General features: G+C 43.6%; 1 protein-coding gene across 1 annotated transcript in view; it reads right to left on the reverse strand.

Moving 5' to 3' along the window:
* Nucleotides 1-3,124: 3,124 nt before the first annotated feature.
* LOC142881263 (uncharacterized) overlaps nt 3,125-16,055 on the reverse strand; it is a gene marked incomplete at its 5' end in the record, with an annotated part of 73,329 nt that continues 60,398 nt past the window's right edge. Inside the window, 4 exons of the mRNA XM_076015416.1 lie at nt 3,125-3,311; nt 3,402-3,508; nt 3,592-3,618; nt 3,705-4,058. Coding sequence (XP_075871531.1) covers nt 3,285-3,311; nt 3,402-3,508; nt 3,592-3,618; nt 3,705-4,058 — 515 coding nt within the window. The remainder of the gene's footprint in view (nt 3,312-3,401; nt 3,509-3,591; nt 3,619-3,704; nt 4,059-16,055) is intronic.

The following is a 16,055-nucleotide window of genomic DNA, read 5'->3' on the forward strand; positions in this document are numbered from 1 at the left end:
CCAACAATGCAACACAGGGTGCTTCAGGAGAGAAAAAAAACACTTAACACAAGTGCAACTGTTAATAAAATCCCACCCTCCTCCTTTGAGTGCTAAGAATTTGCTGGTGCCTTGCCAGAAGACAAAACAACGATCCAACACAGACAAAGGTAGACAAGGAGTACTTATACACTGGGGCAGGGGAACACAGGTGAGAACAGTCTAGGGCAGGGCTGACAGTGAGAATCAGGTGGCAGACATCAAGCACGAAACACAGGCAGCAAAACTAAAGCTTCACTCCCTCCTATGCAGATGACACCCAACTCTACCTCTTCACTAAATCCCAGCCTTCTCCCCTTATTGCCTGTTAATCAAAAATCAAATCCTGGTTTACATCCAGCTTCCTTAAATCAAACAGTGATACAACATGGCAAGCTCTGGAACTCTTTAACTCCTAACGTCCGTGATACTGACTCTCTTCCTGTTTCCACAATCAGACTAACCCTCACACCACTGCCCTGCCACGTTCTTCTTCCTCTGTTGCACATTTGTATTTTTGATTGTTGTCTTATTAAATGGTCTATGTGATGCCCACTGAAGTGGCTTCACAATTTGTTAATGCAGCACATGATTTAGGTTTTAAATCCCTGTCTTTATTTTTATGGGATTATATTAATAGCTCTTATTTGGGTTGAGTTCATCAACTTTAGGCATAGATGTTATGCCATTCCTCACCTGTGGGTGGCAGTGAGCACGGTGTGCCGCTTCGGGGAGACAGGAAGCGCTGGGGTACCACCTGTTCCTCAGAGCTCATGCTACGCCTGAAAAAGGGTTACACGTGTTCTCCGCCTCATCTTTGCAATTGTTTCCTTCTGTTTATTAGATGAGGTGTTCTTTTAAATGTCTGGACCCACGGCCTCTGCTGCCGGGGTGCAACATCTACATTGTATCTTTGTTAACGTATTGAATGTTGTTTTTATTATTTTCTTTTTTTATTTGGATGTTTGAAAGTTGTTTTATTGTATGTTCTGTTCAGTCACAATTTGGACATTCTGTCCCCGTTTGGACATTTTGTTCCCCCACTGGGAACAAAAGCGACTCCATTCTGCTTGCCCGCTTTGATCTGACTGGTTATGTATAAAGACGCCTGCTTCCCACTCGCTCCCCGCCAGATTGTTATTTACCTTTCTGCACTCAAGACTTGAAGACTGTCGTCAACCTTGCCTGTATTTGACCAGCCTGTCCTGCCTGATGCCTTGCCTGATTCCTGATGTCCTGCCTGATTCTTGATGTCCTGCCTGATTCCTCATGTCCTGCCTGATTCCTGATTAAAGACTCTTTGACCTTAACCTGTGTGTCTGCTGTACAGCAATTGGTTCCAACACACACCCGTTTCACCGGTGATGTCTTTATCCATTATTCAGTTTGAATGTTATCATCTGCAGGCACAGCTGACATGTCAGTGCAAAGTTTCAGTCTGGTCACAAGACACGTGCTTGTGATCAACAGTTTGATTGTATGGATGCACACTGAGGAGAGTCAGACAGTGATGAGCTGCTGAGTCTCTTATGTAGCCAACGTTTTGTCCCTGAGAGCTTCTGGCATTCTTGCTCCCTATGACATTAAATGTACAAAGCCATTCTTCATGAAATTTTTTGTTGCTTTTCTCAAGAGAGTTGCATACATTCATAGTGGAGTTTATTTTCCCGGTCAATAGATTAGACAGTTAAAGTGCTTTTGCAGCAACATGTTAAAGTGTATGATTACTAAGAGTATAAATATTCAGCACCATATTTTTGGTAATTTGATGAGACACAAATGCTTGAGAGCTGAGCTCTGGTTTTAGCAGTAGAAGCAGCAGCTTGTCTCTGCAGGATGAGGTTTTGTTCCTCAGATGTGGAGATGCTGTGTATACTTTGTGGTTGCACATCTGCTGCTTCCTGTTTGCTTCACTCTGACGAGCACAAACATGTTTTTGACATCGTTCAATGTTTTCTAAAAACAACAAAACAAATGTGTTGCAAGCTTCCTCAACGAGTGATTCAATGATGAGATCCCTTTAACATGTCATAGCTGTCCACCTCCTCACTCTAGTGAGTATCACTATCAGGTGGGAGGAATCGTGGTGAAAACAAGCTTTAACCTTTGTGGTTCCTGCCAAGGCCTCCAGTGGAAAATAGCTGTTAAAAATAACACAAGTGACTTTCCAGAAGATAAAAAAATGACTCACGAAGATTGGGTAGAAATAATCATTCAGTAGAGAAGGTGCCTTTTTGTTTATTCAGCTCCAACAAACGGTCTTGAGGCATTGTGTGAAATGAGAAAAGTCTAGTAGAGCATCGACTTGTCAACAGAGTGCTAAATATGCAACTTCCTGGAGGTTCTCAGAGGTTTTTCGATTAATCACATTAGAAAATGGGGGAAATTATTTCAATTTCCTCCTGAAAATGAGACACTCTCAGAAAAGTCTGTTTGACACAGGACTTAAACCTGATGTTATGGATAAATATGATTTAAAGAGCATCAAGAGATTAACATTTGCCCTAGCTGTGTCAACAGAGAGAGCTGTGTGTGTGTGTGTGTGTGTGTGTGTGTGTGTGTGTGCATGTGTGTATTTGTATATGTGTGTGCTGCAGAGCAGCAGGTGAAGAAGGAAGAAGGCGGCAGCTTCATCGTTTCTCAGCAGAGAAACAAGGCTGCGCGACCACATCCTGTGCCTCTGCAGCGGTTCTGTCCCAGTTTCACACTCAGTGCGCTCACAAACTGACACACACTGACTCACACCCACACACAGTGTTGACTTCCTGCCTCGTCCTCACATCTGCTTTCCAACTGAAGGTGTTTGAACAAAACAACTTAAAGATCATCTGCAGTCTGTCAGTTAACAAGTAATGGGGAAAATAATGTTGTTGTTTTTTGGGGGTTTTTTTTGCAATTCAGTTCAACAGGTGTCTGTCGGCGGAAGAATTTGTAATCTCATGTTCAGGGAGGAAAATGAAAACCTGAAAGTTTCACACAGTATTTCCAAAAATATGAGATAAGACGACTGGTGTGCAGATATCAGCAATTAATCTCATTCAAGCTGTGACTGAAAACTGAAGCGCTGATGCTTCAAACTGCGTCTTGACAAAGTAAGGGACCAGGATGAAGATACACACATACTTTTATTAAGAAATAAGAAAAACAGCAAGCAAAACACTTTTACAGGCACAAAGTGACAATGCCAGGCTTAAAGAAGTTGTGAATGTGAGGGTTTCCAGATTTGAACAGACTTCATTTCCCAGCAGCCCCTCTGCTTGTCTCTCTCAGCGGCTCAGCTTCCCCGCTGACCTCTGAAAGCATGAAGACACATGGTGTTTTTCAGAGGAGAGGAGAAGAGGCAGAGGTCGAAGGTCAAAGGTGGTACTGTGCTAGGAACCGACCTGAAGCTTGTACAGCAGAAATGCCACAAAGGCGCCGTAGACGCAGCTCTTGGCGATGAAGACGATGTAGGAGAGTTTAGCCGACTGGCTGATCTTCAAGTATTTCTCTATGGGGGTTTTAAGCAGACAGTTAAAATTTTGAAGCTCCTCACTGGGAACATATCACACCTGAAATCTAAGACATTCTCACCTCTGGTCAGACTGTCCATTACTGGAGCTGAGAGGCAGAATGAACACAAACACATGGTTATTTCATAGCCACTCATCAGGTTGGACATCTTCTCATCTCCTCAGTGGACTCACCTGGGTCACCATTGACCGTATCTGTTTCATTTATATAATTTGTCCCATTGAAGAACTTGACGATGCATTTGAACTGGGTGTCAGGATTGAACCAGGTGTCAGCAGAGACCCTCAACCTGCTGCTGATCTTGTAGTAGTCCTTCCCCTGAGGCCGCAGTGCGGCGGTGTCTGTTGCCACGCCATCCTTGACCTCCTCCCCGTTCTGCTGCCAGGACACGGAGACGTGGTCGGGGTAGAAGTGGGAGGCCACGCACACCAATGTCTTCTTTCTCCTGTTGTCCTTCTGGTTTCTGCATTCCTCCTCTGAAGGTTTAAGAAGCTTCACCGTCGGTGATGTCACTGGGGGATATTTTTCTGCATAAACAGACATTCAGATCAATGTGAAAGACGTGCAGTATTTCCAATCTGACAGCGGTGCAAGATGTGAGAAGGTTACAGAAACTCTGGAGAACTTTCAGAATTAACACAATTTCGTAATTTGTGTAAAAAGTCTCTTAGCAAGTCTTACTGAGAACCGTCAGCCTGGTTCCTTCTCCGAAGACGGGAGGATAAGAAGCGGAGCACACCGCTGACTATAGTGTGAAAAACTCTCTCACCTATCGACCGGCTGCATCACACTCACCGGGTTTGAAAGCACAAAGTGCAGCAGAATAATCAGCTTGTGTGCAACAGTTTAGAGTTTGTCAGCAGCCTTCAAGCAGTCCTGCCGCCCAAATATTCTATGTTTGTCAGTTTTCCTGAGGTCCTGCACCGCTGCCACACACATTTTTTCTTTTAAAGCAACAATGTTTATCTCACTAAACAACATGTTAAGTGAGGTAAAACTGCAACTTAACAACAGAAAACACAACGGCCCTAAATATATAATTTTAACCTTCAAGGTGAAGAAGCGTCAACATATAAAATATTCAATGGATTTTCTCACCCAGCACAGTCAGTCTGGTCCCACTGCCAAAGTAAGCAGGTTCATAGTTGTTCACACTGATACCAGGCTGCAGTAAAAGCTGCTTGCAGCGTCTCTTCTACACTTCACACTCACGAAAAGTGCCAGCTGCACAGACTGAACGGTGCTGATTGAGTTGATTCTATCTAAAGTCTTGCTCCTATTTGGGGATATTTTTCATTACCTCACAATTCAACCTATTTTAACAGTTCTTCATGTTTTGGAGGCTACTTTATGATTCAGTGCATCTTCTTGCAGATCAAACAGCAGAAACACCTTTATGACATGAATCATAATTCTTCATGATTCAGAGGAATTACTCTGACTTTAAAATGATTTCTCACCTAAAACAGTTACTTTTGTGCCTCGGCCGAAGAAAGGCTGCAGTGTCCCAGAGTCACAGTAAACTCCACCAACGCCCAAACTGAGACGGTCCTTTAGCATGTTGCATTTAATCCAATTAATTATTATTATTTTTTTTTTACTTACAACAAATGTAACCTTAAAACCGCTGAGAAGAATGGCTGCCTCTTCTCAGATTAACTTTTCTAACATGCTGCATTACTTTTGCCTTTCTGTCTTGGCCATTATTTTAAAGTATTGTTGTGGTTGTTTTTCTCTTTTATCAATGTGATTTCTTACCCAACACGGTCAACTTGGTTCCACCACCGAAGATCACTTCATAACCAGAGTCACAGTGAACTCTGTCAGCTGCTCAAACTACCCCCACCATGCCACTGCTGGCATGCTGTTTGTTGCTGTACAGCTCAACTAAATCTGACATTCTGACATAACGCAGTCGTTAGTCTGTCGTCCCTCCTAACAAACACACTGCAACGATCAGAGGAGGTTTTGGTGGTTTACTCACCGAGAACAGTCAGTTTGGTTCCTGAGCCAAAATGAGCTTCGTAATTGGCACAGAGTGTGAGCATGGTGACAAAAAGCCCCACGGGTGAACTCAAACTTCGTGTTTTACATACATCCAAATGTATGACAACATTATCGTGAACCACACGGCCCACTGCACCTCCTTTAATGCTACTTTTTACTGACCTTAAACCATTAATTTGGTTCCATGGCCAAAGTGGGCAGGAAGAAGGCTGTTCGCAGTGATTTTGCCTCAGTTCAATAATTGACCAGTTTCATGAAAACACCTTTCTGCTGCCTTGGTGACAACATCACTGCGTTAACTGACCGTGATGAGTGGATTGAACTCACCTAAAACTGTCAGTTTGGTGCCTTTTCCAAAGTAGGCTTCGGCAAAGTTGTCACAGTGCAGGAACACTGAGCATCAAACACTTGTTCTCATTCTGATTGGATTAATATTGGGCAACTGAACAACTCTTTTGACTGTGTTTTAATAGAAAATACAAGAATGGATAGACATATTTACCAAGGACTGTCAGTTTGGTTCCTTTTCCAAAGTAGGCTGGGTTAGCATTGTCACAGTGCAGAAACACTGAGCATCAAACTAAAACCTTTCCTACCAGGTCAACTCAAAAATGTTTATCTTTATCTTTTCATCTTCACTGTTGTCCTCAAAAGAAAGTTCATGAACGGACATATTTACCCAGAACTGTCAGTTTGGTTCCTTGGCCGAAGTAAGCAGGATCAGTGTAGGTCACAGTGTTTTCTCTTCAGCTTATTATTGCAGCTTGTTCAGACTGATGGATCATCCTCACTTTGAACAACGACTAAACTATTTGAATGTTTTCCTGCTAAACCAAAGAGTTAGAAGTCAGACTCACCCAGAACAGTGAGTTTGGTTCCTTTTCCAAAGTAGGCTTCGTTAACGTTGTCACAGTGCAGAAATACTGAGCATCAAACTAAAACCTTTCTCACCTGGTCAATGCAAAACAGTTTTCATATCTTTATCGCTCATAAATGGACATATTTACCCAGAACTGTCAGCTTGGTTCCCTTGCCGAAGTAAGCAGGCTGATTGTTGGTCACAGTGTTTTGACTTCAGCTTATTATTGCAGCTTGTTCAGACTGATGGATCATCCTCCCTTTGAACAACAACTAAACTATTTGAATGTTTTTCTGCTAAACCAAAGATTTAAAAGTCAGACTCACCCAGAACAGTGAGTTTGGTTCCTTTTCCAAAGTAGGCTTCAGATCCAGTGTCACACTGAATGTCTCCTCTACAAAAAAGTCTGAAGACTTTTTATAATCTGCATATTGAGACGGTAATATAATCCAGAGGATGACGGAAGGATGGGTTCAACCATGTCCAAAGTCCTGTTTGCTTTTAGTCAAAATGGGCAGGAGGAACCTCCAAACACTCCTCACAAGAGTTTGAAGAAACATTTTGCATGTTTTCCAGCATATGTTGTGAATATAAATGGACTTTTCTAAGGTCAGAGTGTCCTGATGCCTCACACACCTTCACCTGGGTGATGTTTCCTGCTAAACTGGAGTGGCAGGCAGCATGCAGCATCCTCCACACTGGGTGCTGAGTGCTAATGCTGGGAGGTTTTTGTACGGTGGCTCAATGGGATTGTATCACCGTGGCCCCCTGTCCCCACGGTGAAAATGCACCACACAAAAACCTGCCGTGTGTTTGGCTGCCTGCTCAGCCCTCCCTCCACATCTCAGCCTCCATCTCTGTGGGATCAGCTGCAGCAGTCGGCCGCCCGCTGCTATTTCTGTGCGACGGCGGCTGAGAAAAGAAGCCAGAGTACAGGGAGGGAAAAGGAAGTTCAACTGGCCTGTTTGTGTTTGTTTTGGCTTGTTTGGGGAAGTGACATCATAGCTGGTCACACCTCTCTCTGTCTCTCTCTCCACCCTGTTGTCTGCCAAGAGAGACAAACATCTGATCAGTAGGAGATACAACTCCTTATCAGATGGTTTAGCTGATGACAAGTCACAATGCCTGCATTTCTTTAAAAATATATATATAAAAAAAAACTATCAAATCAAAATAAAAAACAATTAACTTCACTTTTTGACAAATTAAGATTGAAAATAATACATTTGGACAAAATAAATAAGATGGCTGTATGATTTTTGCAATATTTTTATTAATTTATTTATTTAGATAAGAAATATTCAGATTTTCCACAGACCGATTCGCGAACAGGATCTGTTTTCTGATCACTTTGTGTTGATATCCTCATTATGAAAATAGTTAATTGTGTCGTAGTTGTTCATTATGATACCAAACAAAGCCTGTAGAGGGCAACAAATGCTGCATTTCTGTATGAAACAAAAATATTTTTAAGTTATTACATTGAAAGTATATCAATAGTAGTTCTTGTGCACTGTGACTAAATAAATTAAATTGTAATTGTGTAAAATGTAATTGATCTACCTCACTGTAAAATACAACTGCAAACACATTACAACCTTTGAAAATGTGTATCCCAAGGTGGTAGTTTCATTTTTAGCATTGAGAGAATTATTTACTTTTGTCTCTTTTTTCCACGTTTTCATGTTCTTTTCACTTCTGCGTTTTTCCTGGTTTCTCCCCGGCTTTCCTGTCATTACTCTACATTGCATCATTGCACCACCTCCACACGTCGGCATATCCATTTGGTGTCTCGTTGGTGACTGCAGTTTTCATTTGAAAATATATGTACACTATATATGTGGCTCGCGTGATGCTGTGAGATTCTCGGACCGTCGACGCAATCCAAAATGGCGACACCCTGTCAGTAGTAAACAAACTTTACCTGACTATTTTGCCGAATTACATATATTTATAAAATAGATTAAAACGATAAGAGATAAGAAGCCTGGAGGACGAGGAGAGCTTAGCCGATCTGGAAAAATATCTAGACGACATCTTCGACCGAAGAGTTATGGGGAAGACGGGCAAGACGCCAACGCCAACGTCAACGCCGTCTTCCAAGCGAAGCCGTCCCGAAGACTCCCCCGGAACAATTTCACCACCCGGCAATTCCTCGATTGACATATTATTGTCGATCGAACAAAGGCTCTCCAGCGTTGATGCCAGATTAACCTTAATGGAAACACTCCACAAGGAATTCCAGGCGATGCGCGAGTCGCTGGAATTCAGCCAGCAACAGGTTGTCTCACTAGCCGCAGAAAACAAGGAGCTGCGAGGGTCGGTTAAATCCCTCACTGAGGGAATGAGCCAACTCTCTAAAGACAATAAATACTTAAAAGAAACAGTCCTAGACCTCCAGGCGCGCAGCATGAGGGACAACCTGGTGTTCTCAGGGATCCCCGAAAAGGCGGAAGAAGACCCGGAGAAGACGGTAGCGGACTTCTTAACGAAGCATCTGAAGCTTCCTACGGAGACCGTCAAGAACATCACCTTCCACCGGGTACATCGTCTTGGAGGGAAGAAACCTGACAGCCGCCGGCCGAGACCCATCGTGGTAAAATTTGAACATTTCAAGCAAAAAATGCTGGTAAAGAGCCGAGGACGGGAACTTCGCGGAACCGACTTTGGAGTGAATGATCAATTTCCAAAGGAGATTCTGGATCAACGAAGAGTCCTCTTCCCGATCCGGAAAAGGTTCCTCGCTGAAGGCTCTAAAGCGGTTGTCGCGGTAGACAAACTGTTTGTCAACGGTCAGCTCTACCGCGATAGCGAGTCAACTCCGTGGTTGTACTAACCGTTCTCTCCACAGGCTTCAAGACAACAGGTAATATCGTATTAACGCAGCTTATGCCAATATTGTTGTCAATGATAATCACGTAAGCGCCATTTCAGTTAAAGTATGACTTTTCTGCATCGAACTGATTCTCCCCCCTCAATATCCCTCCCCTCAAACTGCACTAATGTCTCTTCCTCACTTCTCTTCTCTCTGGTAACAATGTTCACCGTGACAGATTGCAACGATGTTTGTTTACATTGGCAGTTGTACGCGCGCGCGCACGCACGCACACACACGTAACACACACACTAACACATACACCACTCTAGGTCTATATAGTAAACATGACCTCCCTTAAGTTCGTCACTTGGAATGTGCGGGGTATAGGTACCAGGGACAAAAAAATTTAAAATTCTCAACCATTTGAATTTTCTTGAAGCCGACATTGCCCTACTACAGGAAGCTCACTTAACAAACACTACAGCACATAATCTAAAATCGACCCTTTTTCCAAACATCTACTCGGCGAGTTACAACTCGAAGCAGAGAGGTGTGGCTATCTTGATCAATAAGAGACTTAATTTCATTATAAATAGTACAATATCTGACCCTAATGGAAGATATATAATAATCAACACTAACATTGACAATAAAGATTACTGTATTGCTAGTATTTATGGCCCAAACGTGGATGATCCCTCTTTCTACCATGCCTTTTTCTTGTCACTCTCTGCACATGTAAACACAACACTCATAGTAGGGGGTGACTTCAACCTAGTGTTAAACTCTGATATTGATAGATCCAACACCTCAGCTAGCCAACGACACTCATTAGCTGCAGACACATTAAAACAGTATATGAGTGATTTTGGTTTATCAGACCCTTGGCGTTCAAACCACCCAACTCACAGAGAGTACACCTTTTTCTCTTCTGTTCACCACTCATACTCACGCTTGGACTACTTTATCACCAGCAACTCACTCTTGGCAGATATCCGGGAAGCCCGGATCCACTCCATCACTATTAGTGATCATGCACCTGCCTCTATCTCCGTCTCTACAAAGGCACCTAGAGCACCGATCTGGAATTGGAGGCTGAACACGTCATTACTCATAGACTCAGATTTTATAAAATACTTTAATAGGGAGTGGACAATATTCCTACAAATTAACGACTTGCATGAAACTCCTGTACATGTTCTATGGGAAACAGCTAAAGCAGTAATGCGGGGCAAAATAATATCTTACTCATGCCGCAAAAAAAAAAAGGAATTAGCTCTGGAGTCTGAATTAGTTAATAATATTAAAACCTTAGAATCTTCATATGCCATCCAACAGGAAGAAGACGTATGGAAAGAGTTATGCAAACTAAAAACGGAATTAGCCAAACTGACATAAAAAAAACAAGTTCCAAATGCAAAGATTACACCTTGAAAACTTTGAATGCAATAATAACTCTAGCAAATTCTTAGCGAACCAGCTAAAGTCAAACAGAGAAAAAGCAACAATCTCCTCCATCAAAAACCTGGATGGCAAACTAACCCATAACCCAGAAGAAATTAACCAATGCTTCAGAGATTTCTACAAAAAATTATATTCCTCCGATAATAATCCTTCAGAAGCCTCAATAGATAACTTTCTTAATAGTATTGTGCTCCCTAAATTAAATCAGGAACAGGCTACTACAATGGACGCAGATCTCACTCAGGAGGAATTTGAAGAAGCCTTGGCACAAATGCCAGTAAATAAAGCCCCAGGACCTGATGGCTTCCCAGTAGAATTTTATAAGGCACTTTGGCCTACTATTGGTCCGACCTATAATAGAATGGCTAGAGAGATCCTAAATACTGGACTTCTCCAATCAAACATGAATTCTGCTAACATTACCCTCATACTCAAACCGGACAAAGACCCATCGCTTCCGACTAGCTACCGACCAATATCATTAATCAATACCGATCTTAAAATTATTTGTAAAGCAATAGCTAGACGACTAGAAAAAATTACTCCATATATAATCCATCCTGACCAAACAGGGTTTATTAAAGGTAGAGATTCAACCTCAAACGTACGTAGATTTATCAATCTGATAGATTATACTAACGCCAACAATCTACAAACAACAATTGTTTCGCTAGATGCAGAAAAAGCATTTGACAGGGTCAATTGGAGTTTCTTATTCTCAACACTACAAAAATTTGGTTTCGGGAATTCATTTATATCCTGGATACGAACATTATATAGCTCTCCGTGCGCCTCAGTCAGAACGAACAGCCAGACCTCTCAAAGGTTTAATCTGCAACGAGGAACCAGACAGGGCTGTCCTCTCTCCCCTTCACTATTTGCAATGTTCATAGAACCTCTGGCAGCTGCAATTCGGCAAAATGATAATATCAAAGGAGTCCAAACTTCAACATCTGACCATAAAATAAGCTTATATGCCGATGACGTATTGTTATTTCTTCAAAATACACAATCCTCACTTACTGAAGTTATCAGCCTTATTGACAATGTCTCTTGTATTTCAGACTATTCAATAAATTGGGCAAAATCCACGGTGCTACCGCTTAATTGTAAATTTAAACGAACCACTCTAGCACCATTGCAAGCCGGTAACATACAATACTTAGGTATCAATTTCTCTCCCAACCTATCAGACTTAATACAACTCAATTTCATCCCGCTATTAAAGAAAATAGAAAATGATCTAATCCGATGGAGAAACTTACCCATATCTCTTTTAGAGAAAGTTGCAACAGTAAAAATGATGGTTTTACCGAAACTAAACTACCTTTTCTCAATGATTCCACATCAACCCCCTGCTCAGTGGTTTAAAACCCTGAACTCAAACGTCACAATATTTCTATGGAAAAACAAACCACCCCGTATCAGTCTGAAGACGCTTCAAAAAGCGAAAGATGCTGGGGGACTAGAATTGCCAAACTTTTATTACTACTATATTGCCAACAGAATAAAGTATATTCATAAGTGGTTCAACCCTAGCCCACATGATGTAACCTGGTATGTCATAGAACAAGCCTATTGTGGTGATATTCAGTTAGCAGACTTGCCATTTATCAGCACACCAAAACACCACAGCTGCATGAAAAGCGTTAATATAAGTCACTCTCTGACGGCTTGGATGGAATTTCTGAAAATCACAGGTTCTTCCCTTCTCCCGTGCGGTCGTATGCCCATCTGGAACAATCCTGATTTACTACAAAATAAAAAAGTACTTAACTTCACACATTGGGCAGATAAAGGTATAACTCACGTAAAACACATAAGAGAGAATAACAATTTTAGACCATTTCAAGAGCTTGTGACACAGTTTGGAATTAACAGTAGTTGTTACTTAGAATACATGCAAATTAAGTCCATAATTAAGAAAAAATTCAAACTTGAACAAACACACATGGAGGTCTCTCCGGCTGTACAGTCGGTCCTTAATTTCTCACCTCCTAAACTACTTTCCAAGATATATAAAATCCTTACAAACACAGATCGCACTATTTCTATCCCCATTGTTAAGTGGGAAAGAGACCTGTCTCTCCAGCCCCACTCTAATTTCTGGAGAACAATCTGCCTGAACACCTTTTCACTGATAAAACAACCTAATCTACAATTAATACATTTTAAAGTACTCCACAGGATCCACTACACTGGACAGCGGATGTTTCAGATGGGCATGACCGCCACTCAAACCTGCTCACACTGCACAGTTAATGTTCCAGATAATTACCTACACGCTGTATGGCATTGCCCACCAGTAAATAAATTCTGGCACATAGTATGCAATGATCTATCAGCACAGGTCGGTTACACCATCACAGCCACTCCTTCTTTTTGTCTCTTAGGAGACCTTAGTGATATCACCTCAGATAAGGCAGAATCTCGCATGCTGATCACCTCCTTATCTATCGCTAAGAAAACACTCCTCATAAACTGGAAAACAAAACAACACCTGCACATTGCACAATATAGGAACTTACTGTTAGACCACACCTCCTTGGTAGGAGTGTCTGCTTCATCCTATAACTAACTAGTAAACAATCAATAGCTGAGGCTGCTGGTTGATGTGGACGGCCGTGGTTGTGCTGCAGCAGGCCGGGTGCGGTCTGGGGGGGTGGGGGGGGGTGTTGGGCGTGGGGTGCTCGGCTGCTTTGCGGGTTGGTGGGGGGTCGGGGGTTGGGTGCCCCGGCGGGGGATGTCTTCCGCGCGGGGGGCTGGGCCTGGTGGTTGGGGGGTGGTGCCACGGGGTGGGGGGGCGGCGGCTGGGGTGGGGGGGCGGCGGTCCCTGGCTCTGGGCCGGGGGCCCTCCTGTTGGTGGGGGGGCTGGTCCGTCCCTGTGTCTGGGAACTGGCACTGGATCGTACGCGGTGGGGTCACATGCCTGGGGTGGGGCTGCGCGGCCGGCGGCTACCGCTCCTGTGTGCCCGGGTGGTGCCTTCTGCCCCACCTTCGCCCTCCGTCTCCCTGGTCGCTGCCGCTGCCCCGGGGCCCTCGGGCGGTGGGGGGTGGCCCCCCCTTTGGCTCCTGGATCCCTGTGGTGTCCCCGGCCCCGATGTCGCTGAGGGGGCGCCCTAACCGGGAGTCCCCCCTGGTCACATAATGGGTGTATTTATTTATTTTATTTTATTTAAATTTAAATTTAAATTTAAATTTAAATTTTATTTTTATATATATATATATATATATATATATGTATATATATATATATATATATTTTTTTTTTTTCATTTTTTTTTTTTCATTTATTTATTTATTTATTTATTTATTTATTATTATTATTATTATTATTATTTTTTTCTTTCCTTCTGTTTTGGGGATTTGTGTCTTGGGGGGGTCGCTGCCCGGCCTTCTGGCCGGGCGCCGCGGGGGACTCGATATGGGCGGCGACCGGGTCCCCGGTGGGCCTCCCCCCGGTGCGGTCTCCTCGCCCTTGCATGGGGCACCGACTGCACCCTCGTTGGCGAGGACCTGGCCCCCACGCAGCCAACGAACCACTGACATTATCACTAGGGCTTTGGATGAGGGTCTCCATCGGCCGGCCACCGCTCCATCCGAGACCCTCTCCAATTTTAATAGCATTATAGACACTTAGGGCCTGGGGGGGGGGGTTCGTGCACTGCGGCCGCCGCCCTGCTCAGCAGCAGTGTGGTTGCCCCAGGGCCTTACCACCCTTCCATTTTAAACGCACCATAGTCCAACACACCAGCAAGTGCACATATACACACACTGACACTCCTACACACAGTGGGGTCGGCCTGCTAGTGGGGGCTGGACCCGACATCTTTCCCACCCTGGATGGGCCCTGTGCAGTCCGGTGCCCCCGAGGTGCGAGACCGGCTGGGCTTATGGGGACCTTGCCACTTGTGGCAAGGTCCCCATAACGCCAGGACGCCCTGGATGGTGTCCCTTCTCCTTGGGGTATCTGCCTCCCTGTCCACCCTGCCCTGGCTCCTCATGGGGCGGGTGCCCTCCGGCCCGGGGGCCTGCTGCTCCGGGCCTCTTCCTGGCCGGCTTTGCGGTGGGTATGCCGTGTCCGGCCCCCCCACCCCCGGCTCGTCACTGGCGTGGGGCGGTTGCGGCCTCGGGGACCGCACTAATTGGCAGCCTACTTCCAGTGACGTACTTAAACACACCCACTCCCACATTCAGGTACACACACCACCACATCCATACACACACCACCACATCCATACACGCACACACACACACACACACACACACACACACGCACACACACGCACACACACGCGTATACACAGATGCAAACATGCACACACACACAAGTATACACACATGCAAATATACACACACACCCGCACACACGCACACACACACACAAATATACACAAGCGCGGGTACACTGTTGTACACTATTGCATAGCTTATTGTCTTATTGATCCATGAGTAGATTATTATCATCGTTATTATTATCATTATTATTATTATTATTATTATTATTATTATAACTATTATTATTATTATTACTATTAACGTTGCTATTATTATCATCGCTATTATTATTAACATCACTGTATGAACTCGCATGTATGTTTGTATGGGTATATATGCACTATCTGACAATTAGTTATGCATATTTACGATCTGTTTTGTTCTCTTTTAACACAATTGTATATTGTTGCCAGTTGCCTCCTCTACTCCTCTCTCTCTATCCCTCTCATCATCTCATCATCCCCCCCCCCACTCATTTCCCCTCTCTACTCACCCCCCTATCTGTCCCCCTCAGTCCGGTCATGGCCAGAATGTCACCAAGAACATTATAATAAAACCACTGAAGAGGTAGCTCCTGAAACCACCCACGTGGCTCACACTCTCAAGATCGACCTCTGAGAATAAAATCTGTCAGCCATCATAGACATTCAGAGACACTTCTGCTTGTCATTATGGCCAGACCGGACAAGGGAAAAAAAAAAAAAAAAGAAAAAAAAAGAAAATATATGTACACATAGAGAAGAATGTTATTATTGGTTATTTGCTTCCTTTAGATTACTGGTCGTCATCATTAAATCATATCCCGCACTCTTTAACTTGATAAACAAAAGCCAGTTGTAACCACAAGTTCTTCTTTGTTTTATTAGTTCGATCAAGACAACACTCAAAATAGATACAACAACTGTAAACTGAATCAGTCTCTGGGTTGTTCCCGATCCAACTAAAGAACTGGACCTAACTAGGAAGTCACCAGCTGAGAGCTGGTCTGAGAACGGCTAATTTGGGTCTCTGACGTCATCGGCAGTTTGATGGTCCTCATGTGCCAGCACCAGCAGTATACAGTATATGCATGTATACACCATGCTGAAGTCTAGGGAA

This window comes from Nelusetta ayraudi, unplaced genomic scaffold (assembly GCF_046127955.1).
Source record: "Nelusetta ayraudi isolate G7.1 ecotype Tasmania unplaced genomic scaffold, CSIRO-AGI_Nayr_v1 ptg000189l, whole genome shotgun sequence".
Taxonomy (NCBI): Eukaryota; Metazoa; Chordata; class Actinopteri; order Tetraodontiformes; family Monacanthidae; genus Nelusetta; species Nelusetta ayraudi.